At 38.1% G+C, this 13400-nt stretch overlaps 1 protein-coding gene across 2 annotated transcripts in view; it reads left to right on the plus strand.

Annotated features, from left to right (window-relative positions):
* The first annotated feature begins 7533 nt into the window (after positions 1 to 7533).
* Positions 7534 to 13400, plus strand: part of LOC117563965 (dual specificity calcium/calmodulin-dependent 3',5'-cyclic nucleotide phosphodiesterase 1) — a 99176-nt gene continuing 93309 nt past the window's right edge. For both annotated transcript variants that reach the window (XM_034242546.2, XM_034242549.2), the window contains exon 1: positions 7534 to 7918. In XM_034242546.2, coding sequence (XP_034098437.1) covers positions 7549 to 7918 — 370 coding nt within the window. In that variant the 5' untranslated portion in view covers positions 7534 to 7548. The remainder of the gene's footprint in view (positions 7919 to 13400) is intronic.

The raw sequence follows: 13400 nt of genomic DNA on the forward strand, positions 1-13400 counted from the left end.
CAACAACAACAAGAAGAGGAAGAATACACGTATTTTTCGCACGCTGCGTAAAACATTTGTTTTAACCATTTGAAAAACACACACAGAAAATACACCAAAAGAACAACAAGAACATGTAATAAGAAGTGAGAAGTATGTGTGACAAGGCATAAATAACTAAACACCTGCAGAATCTGCGGCGGCAAGGGATGTATTTATATGTATAGTAGGTGTATGTATATTATGTGTGTGTGTGTGTATGTTTGGTATGTAAGTGTTAAAGCCTCCTTTTGGAATGAGACGCAGCAATCTCCAGCTATGTCTGGTCTTGCTTTGTCAGGCACGTCTGAGTTGTGGTGTTATAAATTACAGAAGGCTCGTCTGCCATTGCTCACAGCATTTGTCAATATATCTTGAAAAACCCCCATTCCCCCTCCTCACTGCTTGCCGCTTTGAACTGAGACGAACCCAAAGACGGTGCTGAGATTTGGCGTGCCAAATATTTTACCAGCCAATAATCCATGTGTGACTACCAAACGACTTTAAGCACTATAAATTTGTGGTTGAATTGCACAATTATGCAGATTTGTGCGTATACGTAATTTTAGGGGTTTCAAAAGCGATGTAAATAATAAATATATACAGTACATACAACAGGTAGCAGACAAACTAACGTATGTAATCTATATGGAAATTTAAAAATTGTTTCGTATTTTCGTAAATTGATTTATATTTTTTCAATAACGGCATAATAAATTTCTTTATATATTGTCATAAGATCATTTCAATTTTATTTTATTGAAAAGAAGAACAATTTCAATTTAATATATGATTTAACATGAACATATAAACTTAACATAAAATTATTTATCTTTTTTGATTTATTTGAAATGTTAATTAATTACGGAAAATTAAGCGTCTTCATTGTTTTATGGTTTCAAATTTAAAGTAAATATATAATATAAAATAATTAATGTCAATCGAAATTTAAATATTTAAATACTATATTAAATATATTTGGGTAACAATAAAATTAACATTTTAAATATGATAAACATTTTCCTACGGCATTTTCAATCTTCTTTCTTTAAATAAATTGAGTTAAATTTCTTTTTATACCCGCTACCCATAGGGTAGAAGGGTATTATAACTTTGTGCCGGCAGGAAATGTATGTAACAGGTAGAAGGAGGCATCTCCGACCCTATAAAGTATATATATTCTTGATCAGCGTCAACAGCCGAGACGATATAGCCATGTCCGTCTGTCCGTCTGTCCGTCTGTCCGTCTGTGTGTCTGTCCGTCTGTCCGTCCGTCCGTATGAAACACTGGATCTCAGAGACTATAAGAGATAGAGCTATAATTTTTTTCGACAGCATTTGTTATGTTTGCACGCAGATCAAGTTTGTTTCAAATTTTTGCCACGCCCACTTCCTCCCCCGCAAATCAAAATCGAATAACAAGCGTAATTTTAAAGCTAGAGTTACGAATTTTGGTATATACAATAATTACTATAGTAGTTATGATTCCTGAAAATTTTGTTGCGATCAGAAGAAAATTGTGGAAGTTATTAAAGAAATACTTTTGTATGGGCAAAAACGCCTACTTACTATGGGTCTGAGTTGCTTTGGCCGACAATCTGGTACATTGTGCCGTCTATGGTATATTTTGAATGGTGTACTATATCGATATACCAAAAATACCATTTGGTATATTTTTAGTATTTTTTTTTAGTATTTTCGGTATATTTTGAAAATGATACCGCAATATTTTGCCTTTATTAAAAATGGGTAGCGGGTATCTCACAGTCGAGCACACTCGACTGTAACTTTCTTACTTGTTTGTATTTAAATAATGTACATAATATCCAAATTTATTTTCTTTCTTTCTACTGAGCCTGAGCTGCGTGCTAAGCAGCCGCCATCTGGCGTTGGTAAGCTGCAACTGTTGTATTACTTGCGCTAAGCTTTGTGGTGAAAAGCTTAACTAGCGAAGAGACAAAGAACTAACTGTGAGAGTGCTGCCCAATCAGCTGTTGTTCAAAGATAACAGCTACAGGCAGGCGGCTGTAAATCAATAGTTATATTATTTGCCAGTAAATGCAGCTGATGATAGCACATCAATGCAGAAGGTCACATAGAAAAACAGTAAATAAATCAATTTTGTTATGATTAAAAAATATGATTATAAATACCTTCGAATTGCGGTATTAAATCACAAGCTGACTAATGCTACAATTTGGCTTATCAATGCAGCGCACGAATTGCAAATAAATACGCCTTCGATTACTGTTTCAAGGCCTCCTTCATTTCATTGCCAACAGATGAGCAAAATAAGCACTCTCTCTCTCTCTCTCTCTCTCTAAGTTTCGCTCTCTCTTTGCCTCTTTTTGTACGCACTTTTGTCGCTCTTGCTGTGAGCTTTTTTGTCAGCTTTGATTGATGCAAACGAAAAAAAAACAACGAATTTGTTGCTCTTTTCGAGCTTGCACTCTCGCTCTCTTGCAGGACTTTGGTGGCAAGGAAATGATTTGCTGTTTGCTGCTGCTTCTACTGTTGCTGCCAGTTGATTGGCAACACGTTTGCCGGAAGGTAGTAACCATCGCTGGCAGGCAGTCGGACAGGAAGTCAGGACAAATTTTGCCCGTATAAAAGCTAGCAAATATTTCGACTCGTGTCTTGTCTTGTCTGCTTCGCCGATGCCACGCGAAATTTTCGTATTGTGTTGCTGGTGTGTGTGTTGTGTTTGTGTGTGATATTATTTAAACAATCAAGTGCATAGAATGATTCCAAAAATAAACGCGACGTGAGAGTCTAATTCAAGCCAACTTGTTGCTGCAAATAGAAAGAACGAAAACGAAAATAAAACCAAGCTCAATTTGAAATCAGCTGCCTTTCGCCTGAACCTGTTGCCGCTTGTGAGCGCAAGCGAAATGAATGCTAATTGCAAATATTTGTTCAACAATTTGCTTCACGTTTCGCAGTCTCGAGCGAGTGCGTTAAGAAATAAATTAAGGGCTAAGCGGCAATCGGTTAATGGAGCACCCAGACTAACTGATGCTCGACAATTAGTCGCACGTCCGGCCAGAGTAAATAGCCGAGAACTGTAACCAAAAACGAAAGGCCAAAAAACACGTCCAATCAAGGGGGAGGGGCCGACGGACAGGCAACCAGACAGTCAGACAACTAAAATTACATTAAACACATTCAAATTACAATTACGTAACCCAAACAAATAGCTAAACACACTGCAACAACAACAATAATAACAAAGCCAGCTATAAATCTGAGAAGAGCAGTCAAACGGGTCTGCCAACACCTCACGCACACTCGCACCCACACACACACTCACATCCCGGCGTGGTGCCAGACACACCCCGGAAATACAACAGGCAACAGTCGGTCACCTGACCCACAGACCCAAAAGGCAACTTTTGTTACAAGCTGCCAAACAAAAACAAAAGCGGATTAACACTTTGGCCCAATGATGATATGGCATTCACCCTCCTCCACTAGCGCCCTCTAGCGCCGCACGCTGTCGTCATTTTTTATACGCCCTCGGGCGTGGCAGTTCAAATCAAGCAGGCCTAACCAGCCAAACCGTCGACCAGGCCAAGCCAAGCAACTCCATTCTGACCTGACCCTTTTTGCTTAGTCAATCTAACTGGGCAACCTTTTTTTCTTTGCTTTCTGTTTTTGTTTTTGTTTTTGAGCTGCACAACATACAAATTCAAAAATAACACTCTACAACAATGTTTGGTAAATGAAAACACCATGAGTTAATGTTTAATTAAATGTGTGTTTTACAAATTGCGAGTTTGACAAAAGTTTTCGCATAATAAAATGAATTAAAATTTTAATTATGTTAAGGGGGTTAAAATTGTAGTGTATAAAATTTTTTTATGAAGCTCTTACTATGAATGTTTCGAATTATAAATATTAGCATGCTTCTAAGCTCCAAATAAATATGAAAGATCAAAGAAGTAGCAAAGCAAACAGTTGCTAATAAATATTAACTTATCAGCTTAGCAGATAAAAGCAACGCACTTTAAGTGCACATTTTTATCATCTAATATTTAGCGATTTTCAGGAAAAATTTGTGCCTTTGATCGAGAGTTCATCACCAGCATACAAGAATCGCTTACCTGAAAAAAATTAAGAAAAATATATGAAAATTAAATGAGTAAATTATAAATTTTAATGACTGAACTATTTTTATTTTTGTTTCACAAAAGCATATTCTCTATAATATATTATTTCCTGCAGTATAGTAAAAAAGTGTAAACCAACAAAAGTCATGAACCGCTTCAAAATAATTTCGAAATTAATGTTGCATTATATTAAATGATTATTTCTTGGGTTACTCTAGATTAAAACTCAAAAAGTTTTGAAATATTTAACAGCTTGATTTTGTGATTAATTTGAGATATGCAGCTTATAGTTTTATCTGCTCTTTTGTTGCTTAATGTAGCATCTCTTGGAAGTGAGCAGCCAATTGTTGTTGTTATTTGCTGGCAACACTTAAGCCGCAAAATATACCCAAAGTTTATATTTGTGGGCCCCTTTCTCAATGTGCTGTTTTTATTTTATTTTTGGCCTTAGAGCGGCAACAGCAGACAGACAAGTTGCTTGGCCTAAACAGCTCAGCAATTTGCCTTTGTTGAACCCTTGTCCATTGGCTCTGTGTGGCCCGCTGCTGCTGCTGTTGATCCAGTTCGGTTCAGTTTAGCTCAATTCAGTTCTCTGTCTTCAGTCAGTAGCGCATTCTGTTTTGACAGCGAGTTTGTGTATCAGTAACAATTTTCTTTCCTTTTTCGGAGTTTTTTTTTTTGCTTTTGTTTTATTTTGGTTTGTTGCTTGTCGGCACCCCGGCAAATGTTTCCAACTGAGTTGATTATTTGTAAACGCAAATCAAAGGCAAAAGGGAACGCAGCCTTAAATTTTCTGCATTCACCAGCGGTGTCTCCGCTTTTTTGTAGTCATCTTCTAAACCCTCCCGCCCCCCGAGTGGCGTGACCTTGCGTCCGCGCGGGGGTAAGTGATGAGGGCTATTTGCGACCTAAATATTTCAGAATTAATTTACCAAATTAAAGCCGGCATGCTTATCCAAGCCACTGAGCTTAGCAATTTATCTGCAAACATGAGCACACTCACACACACACACACATACTTGAACATTAACACATTCACTCAGCGAGACAGACAGAGAGAGGAGAGTGGAGAGTGAGCGAGAGAACAAACGCCCAAAGGTATTAATTAGTATTGCACAATGAATTGGGACCTTTGCCAACGGCAACTCAAGGGAGTCTCAGCACACAATACGCAGCGAGCTGAACGCGTCCAAAACTAAAACTTATTATAATACAATAAACATAATACGGAGAGGTGGGCGGCAGCTTTGACGAACCTCTGAACAAAGCGAGCGAGCGAAAAGCACATAAAAAAAAGAACAAAAATCCATAATGGCCAAGCTGATTTCAACTTGCGCTCATTCGGTTCATTTTTTCGCGTGCTTCGTTATCGTATAGACAGGGGACACACTCACATCGCACACTCACACACACACACACACATCTTCATACAAACTCTCGCATTTGGAAGGTGTTGAAATGCTCACGCCCTGATGCGCTCGCATATGAAAAGGCGACGACAAGTTTGCACGGCATTCAAAGACAGGCCACTGACAACGCACAAAAGTATTCTACATCTTGTTGTATACGATATACAGTTTGTTATATATACCATATATACTGTATAGTATTATGGGCGCTGATAAGAACACGGCTGGAAGCATGTGTTACACACATCTGTACGTGTTGCTGTCTAAATATTTTTGTAACTAAATAAAAGAGCACCAGCATGATGTTGAATAAAATGAATGCATGAATGAGTGTTGGAAATGAATGCAGCATTTTTTTTGCTGCCCATGAATGAGTAAACGCTTGACAGTTGCCATTCGTTTATTTTCCATTTTTTGTTCTGCTCTTTTTTACTCCCATCGTGTGTGCTAAATTTAGTTTAGCCGCAAAGTAGGCAACAGTTTTTGCCCACACACATTACGTATACAAATATCACGCATACGCAGTGTTAGATTTGCCATTGAAAACCTACGACGTGTCAATATTGACTGCAAGCAAACCTTTCGTTTATTTAGTGGCATATTTAAAGTAACAATTTAATTTCTAGGTTACAAAAAATGTGTATATAAATTCAAGAGAAAATATTACGCAATTTAATGGAGTGCAGCATTTATCAAGCTGAACGAAGCTCTTTAGCTTCTCACGCACATTTATTTTTATTGTCTTGTGGTTGCCGTTGCCGTTTTCGTTTACGTTTTCCGTTGTTTTTTTTCACATTTTTTTATGTGGTAATTTTTGACGCCTTCCGTTTTGTGCGCGATAAGCAAAAACCCCAAAACCCCGAAAAAAAAACAAAATACAAAATACAGAAACTCATGCCTAGATTATGGCAGACCTTAATGTACACATTCGAATGCTATTATCACAATACGTTGGTCTGATAGGCAACCACAGCAACAACAATAATGACAACAACAACCAGCCACAGAAAGCCACTCATTGTCTGTGTTATGTCTGTCTGTCTGCCTGACTGCCTGTTTGTGTGTATTTGTGCGTCGCTTATTTCCAAGCAATTTACTTTAATTCGTCGCATTTTAGAGTGTATAGAAAGAGGCATATGGCTGGAACGACAGACAGACAGACAGACACTAGAGTCATCAGTTGACTAAAAACACTTGCCACGCCCTCAGGCAACCTGCCATACACCTGCCCTGCTCTGTTTTGCTTGTGTGTGTAGTCCGGATAATACTGTTTTATTGAGCGCAATCATCATCAGCTGGCAAAGTCAAGCTCTTCCATGTGTAGCAGATTTTTCGGGTGCTGAAGGTTATTTTGTAATTGCAATTATGGTTAAATTTACGTAGAGCAAATTGAAAACTGCTGCAAATTAATCGAGAGAGAGAGAGAGAGAGAGTGGGTTGGCTTTTCAATTTCCCCAACAAGGATTACCAAAAAAAAAAAAGTCAATAGCCATTAAGCTTTTAAATCGATTATTTCGCAAAGTTGTTGAAAGAGTAGCAGGAGATTTCTGCACACTTTTTTGTAGTTGCAATAAAATTGCATTCTCTCACATTGAAATGCTGTGTAATAAATCGACAAGAAATATTTAAACGATGATGAAAATTAATCTTTAAAGCAAGCAAAAATCTTGGCTTTATAAACGGTTTGAGCGACCCTCGCTCAAGCGTAAACTAGATTGTGTCAGGCTGTCAATTTGGTAAACTTAATTGCAGCAAATTGGCTTGGGTTAGGTTACTTTCGGGTCACGTTCTAATGGCCAATTTCAATGCGCAGAGTTTGTGTGTGCAAGCGAAGCGGCCAACAGCAAAAAACTCTGGCAAAATGTGCGCCATCAACGGCGAAAAGTGATTGTCAAGTGTGACCAGCGGCATAAAGCATAAAAAGCAAAACCCCCGCAAAAAGAGGAAGCAAAGAGAAGAAAAATGGAGAAATAAAATCCTGTGAGAAACGTGCGTGCGCGGGTGCAACAAAAATGTCGAATCCGTCGATGCCGCCACGTCGCCTGGCGCCCGGTGCCGCAACGCCTGTGGTTCCATCTCGCCTAACTAGAACCGGGACAGCTCCAGCAGCAGCTACTCCAGCTGCGACAGCTGCGCTAACTGCTCGGTTGAGCGGTGGCAGCAACACTGTGACCAGCAGTGCGATAACTTTGGAGCAAGCAGCAGCTGAAACGATGGCAACGCCACCATTGCTGCAACCCATGGCAGCCACATCCTGTCCGGATTCGCCCATACGCCGCGTTTCGTCCAGCTTGAAAAACTCTGCACTGGATTTTGCGTCGCGTTTTTTCAACAAATGCAAAGCGGCAACATTCACTGTGGATGGTGCCACCTACACAATTGGTGAGTACACTCAGAGCGAAGCTCAACGAAAAACTAAAAGGCATACGAGTGCGTATTCAAGGCAAAAAAAACAAATGCGCCAAATACAAATACCAATACAAAGGCACAAAGGTCAACAAGTGTCTGGTGACCAAAAACGCAAAACAACAAAAACAAACAAAAAGGAAAGGTATAAATACAGAGCTTTCCTCTCGCGCTTGATTGAAAGGATGCAACATGGCAAATTGATACTTTTTTCACCCTCTTTTTGGTGCAACTTTCTTTGTCTCACATTTTTAAAGTGTGTGTGTGTGTTTGTGTGTGTGTGTGACTGACATTGTGCGCAAGGTCGGCGTTTGACATTGGCCCCAAAGTCTGCTCTCCAGGTGTGTGTTTGTGTGTGCAGTTTTCATTTTATTTCGTTTACTTTGCTTTTGTTCACCTTTTTGTATTGATTTTGCTGCACCGAAAACGTAATTCGATGATGAACAACGACGACAAGCTCTGTCACTGTCAGTCCCATCAGGAGCTGTGCAAAAGGTTGCATGCAACTCAAATCATATTTTCGACATTTAGTATATCTACTGAAATGCTTTATAAAATTTTAATAGGTTTCAATTGATTGCAATTGCAATATCTGGTTTTGATTTCCTGGCAATAATTACACTAATTTTCTAATTCCCAAACAATTAATGTCAATGATTTTAATGAATCTCCTCTGGCACCAAACAGCTCTAATATCAAATCATTGTATTTTCACGCCTTTGGATAACAGTGTTTATTATCAAATAATTGTTTTTAATTATACTGTTTGCTCATTCAAATTATTTTCTCACGCTTAGTCAATAATATTTGTATTTAATTATAGTTTTACAAAATGCGCTAATTATAATAAAATCAAATTAAAATGTAAATACTTGGCACATTTGCCATAAATAAATATATGTACAGAAATATTTGTATATGAGAATGATTAGCGGAGTTGTGTGTGCTTAAATATGGAAGTATTTCACTGAATAATTTAATAAAATACGAATATACCAAATAACAAATATACATGTACATATATTGAGTTTACATTTCTAGATATTCGGCATTCATATCTCGTATTCATATTTGCATACAATAATGTTAAATTGGTTTAATTAATTTGAAATATTGAAGTATTTAAACGAAAATATAAATTTATCTCAATTTCATATTTAAAGATATTTGACACTGATATTTCGTTGCCCTTATACATATTTCTCCAATATAGAAAGTTCTTATCTCCGATTAACCTCAACAAATTTGCATATTGAAAACAAAGAGACAAATCTTTGTTTGATCTCAAACACAATTCCATTCGTAGAGCTCATCTAATAACATGGCATTTACACTCAATGGCACTTATAAATAATTGTTATTTATTTTCGTTTCATTGACCGCAGACAAACGTTGTGTCTGGCAAACTATTTGGAAATTAATTACGAAACGAAATTTAATTACGCACACAAGAGTATTTCTACTTCTATTTATTCATATGAGGGCTTCGAGTGGACCACAGTCACTTTGGTTTAAAGCAAAGCAAAGTCACTTTAGAATTTGCTGACATAAATTTCAAGTACTACACAGAAAATTTGCAAACTCTGGAGCAAACACGTGTCGAGGCGTTAAAGCCTTACGGCAGCTCTGTGGCATGTGGCAAGTGGCAAGTGATATGACCGAAAAGATAACTGGGCTGAGCTCGTATTTGATTTGATGCGGCACGCAACAGCAAGGAAGCCAGGTTGCTCCCATGGGGCACATCTCGGGCAGATTTTGGCTCTGACTTAAGCGGATTTGTAGGGACTTGGGGAGTGTGTGCGTGTATGTGCCTTAAAATCTGCGATAAATCGATTCATATTGATACTTTGATAAGGAATGCTTACGCCTGATTGATGCCACAATCCATATGCTTAATTATAATCGATGTCAAATTACCGAACGCCGGTCAAACACTGGAATTTTAATGATATTATTTATGCATATTCAAAACGAGCGGAATGAATTTCTGCCTTTTTTTGGTCATATCGATTGCCACACAGCACTTAACGCTTTTTAATGATGTCATTTGAAATGCCATTTAAAGTTTATCGAAGCGCACAGCGCAATTAAAGGATGGCAACTGCTATTGTATTGCGTTTTTTTTCTTTTTTGTGTTGCGCCTCCCGGGCTCTAAGGACCTGGCTGCATGAAAGGCAATGTGCAACAACAGCAGGGAAAGCTAGGCAAGCAATGAGAAATTGCCAAGTTACTGGAGTCTTGAGGGACTTTGCTTTTGCTTTTGCTTTGTCGTATCCGGACCAACGCAAAGTGCATCAGCTGTGACATCAATTAAAACTTGTTCGTGTGTATGTGTGTGTGCGAGAGAGTGTCCTGGCAATTTCCAGAGGCGTAATGCAATTAAAATTGCACCAAAAGCAAAGCAATCTCCTAGGCATTAAGCTGTCCAGCTGCAACATGTGCTCACTCCTTAAAAGTCTTTATTAATAAGCCTTCAATGGCGTGAATTTTCCTTTTTTTGGAGGAAGAGACATACTTCTCGCTCGTTTAATCTTTAATTGCTGATTTCTGTATGCACAAGTGGCCGGAACCGAGGCGCAATCAGGCAACAAACCAGGCAAGCTGCCAAGTGCCCAAGTTGCAAGAGACAGCAACAGGAAACCAGGAAACACAAACTGAACTCAACTGCGAACTGCTGCAACTAGGGTGTGTCTTGTGTCTTCCTCGACAAGACTCGTTTTTCCACCTTCACTTGCTATGCTCTTGCCGTGTGTACTTTTGCCTGTCGAACGGAAATTGCATTGTCAACGCCAGATGTGAGACAGCCAACTATTTTCAGTTGTCCTCCTCCTCCTCCCCCTCCTCCACCTCTATGCGACGTTGTGCCCAGTTCTTAGCCCCAGTGACCGACCAGGTCCCGGACACGCTACTCGTTCGTTGTCATAGATGCGCAAATTAAAAATAATGACAAGCAAAGTGCAAGAGACTTGCCCAAAGACCGAAGACACAATACACTCTAAACCTACGAAATGTCTATTGTAAAATTACTTAAATGGGCCAAGGAAAAGGCAGGGGGAGAATAATTGCGAAAGGGGCGAAAGTTTGAAACTCTATTAAAGGTTATTACTTTCAGCAGTTAGTAACAATGGGTTTAAAAGCAATAACAATAATAGTGATAGCTCATTTTAAGCTGAAGAAAAAGTAGAACTCATTAAAACAACTTGTAATATATTTGAATTAAATACAATTTACAAGTTAATGTGCTTACTTAAATATCAGATATTACCTTGTATATTTAGAAATGTATGCATTAAAATCAAATTACATCTGAATTTTTAATTCAAACAAAAGTACATTGAACTATATATAGAAACTATTATAATTAATTCGAAGATCCAATATTGGACTAAAAGCAAATGTATTTATTAATAAATCAGATATTACTTTGCATATTTAAACACTGCAATATTTAGAAGTGTAAACAATAAAATTACAAATAGTTACTGCATACTTATTGCAATGGAATAAGTACATAATAAGTAAAGCAAGTAGAAAACATTACAACAAATTATAAATTTTATACATATAAAATTCACTTTGAAAGTAAATGTTTTTATTTAAATATTTGTTTATTTAGGCTCTGAAATATTTACAGCTTAATGCAATAAGCAGAATTTTGACTTGTAAAAGCAAAAGTCAGTATAGTAAAACACAACATTAAGTGATTGTAAATAAGTAAATGTGCTAATTAATGAATTTACAACGAAAACAGTTACTGCAATACAATTTGCACAGTTTGAACTTGCCAAAGTAAAACTCAGTATTAAAAATATTACATTAAATTATGACAGTAAATATTTTAATAAACTACAATTTACAAGTAAATATATTTATTGAAACATGTGATATTATTTTTATTATTTACCCACAGCAATATTCACAAATTTGTGCATTAAAATCCAAATTAAATATTCCCTCACCATAAACGACTTTTGGGTAATAAAATATGCATGTCATACACAAAATGAATAAACACTGAAATGGGCTTTTTCGAATGCATTTCCGGTACATTTAGCACAAACATCAGACGACGAATATGTTGCCAAGAGCATTGACTGAATAATGTACGAGTAATTGCTAAAAGCATAAATTGCACACAAAAACAGCAAACAAATGTGCCCTGAAATAAGAGTTAGTCAATGAATGAGAAAGTGTATGAGAAGCAATCAGAGCGAGATTGTTAAGCAGAAGTTCATTGACGATTTGATTCAGCTTGATTGCAAAATCGAGCAATGGCCTCAGTCTCAGCCTCAGCCTTAGTTTCAGTCTCAGTCTGAATCGCACTAGTTGCTTTTCCACACTGTTGCACGTTTGCGTGCTTTCTCTTTCTGTCTATCGCTCATTAATCAGCAAAAGGGCGACAATTGCAACACCATTTGGTTGCACGGCAACCATGGCATTGATTTAGTTTGCCATCTGCACAACACAGACGCGGTAAATAACCTGTTGCACACTTTGCTCGAGAATTTATCGATTGAGTGTGGGAAAGGGAAGAAGCGAGACTGTGTGAAAGATGTGAAAAATGAAAGAAATGAAAATCGATTTCACGCTCAAATTGATTTGGCTTTTATTGCAGGGGCCATTTAATTTATGGCAACCGGCTGCCATAAAAGCCGAGCCACACACACACACACACACACTCACACTCGCACACAAAGCGAGACATAAGGAGAGCGAGAGAACAATGCGCATAAGAATTTTCGCTTGGCAATTTTAGGGCTTATAAATTTAAATTGCGGCTCAGACAGCGCACAGAGTCCCCAAAAAAAAAAACGTATATAAGAAATTGGAACACACAAGAAAATTCCACGGGCCTCGAGGTGACGACCTATCCAAGCTGCTCCAACATCATGTAAATGCTGTTCTTGCTGTCGGTATTCGGTAGTCGGTTGTTGATTGTTGTTTGTGTTGTAGCTGCTGGTAACATTGATTTTCTGCTATGCTGCTAAATGCCAGACACAGAGCAACATTTCCCGACATATTCCCCGCCCTCGCCTTACACTCTTTATGCCTGTCAGCAGGGGCACACACACATCCATTATTATGTTGCGGGTGCTGTGGGAAAAAGTGAATTTTTGGCCTCGCAACACTCTCTGTTTCTACCAGCTTATGGTTGCTGCGACTGCTGTCGAAATTCTGTTGAGGTTTGCGGGCATATTTTGGCAAAAATGTTTTTGTACCAGCAGCAGAAACAGCAACAGCAGCAGCAGCAGCGGAAAGTAGATACAGTAGGAGACAGACTCGACTCAACTCGACTCAACTCTTCTGGCATCCTTTACTTCCTGGTTGTTGTCATTCAGACTGCTCGCTGTTGGCAATTTGTTTCGAATTTGGCATTAATTTTTCACACAGGACACAGGAAATTGAAATGTTCCCATAACGGGAAGTCGTTAACTTGCCAAAAATGGGCGACAATATT

This window comes from Drosophila albomicans, chromosome 2L (genome assembly GCF_009650485.2).
Source record: "Drosophila albomicans strain 15112-1751.03 chromosome 2L, ASM965048v2, whole genome shotgun sequence".
NCBI classification, from domain to species: domain Eukaryota; kingdom Metazoa; phylum Arthropoda; class Insecta; order Diptera; family Drosophilidae; genus Drosophila; species Drosophila albomicans.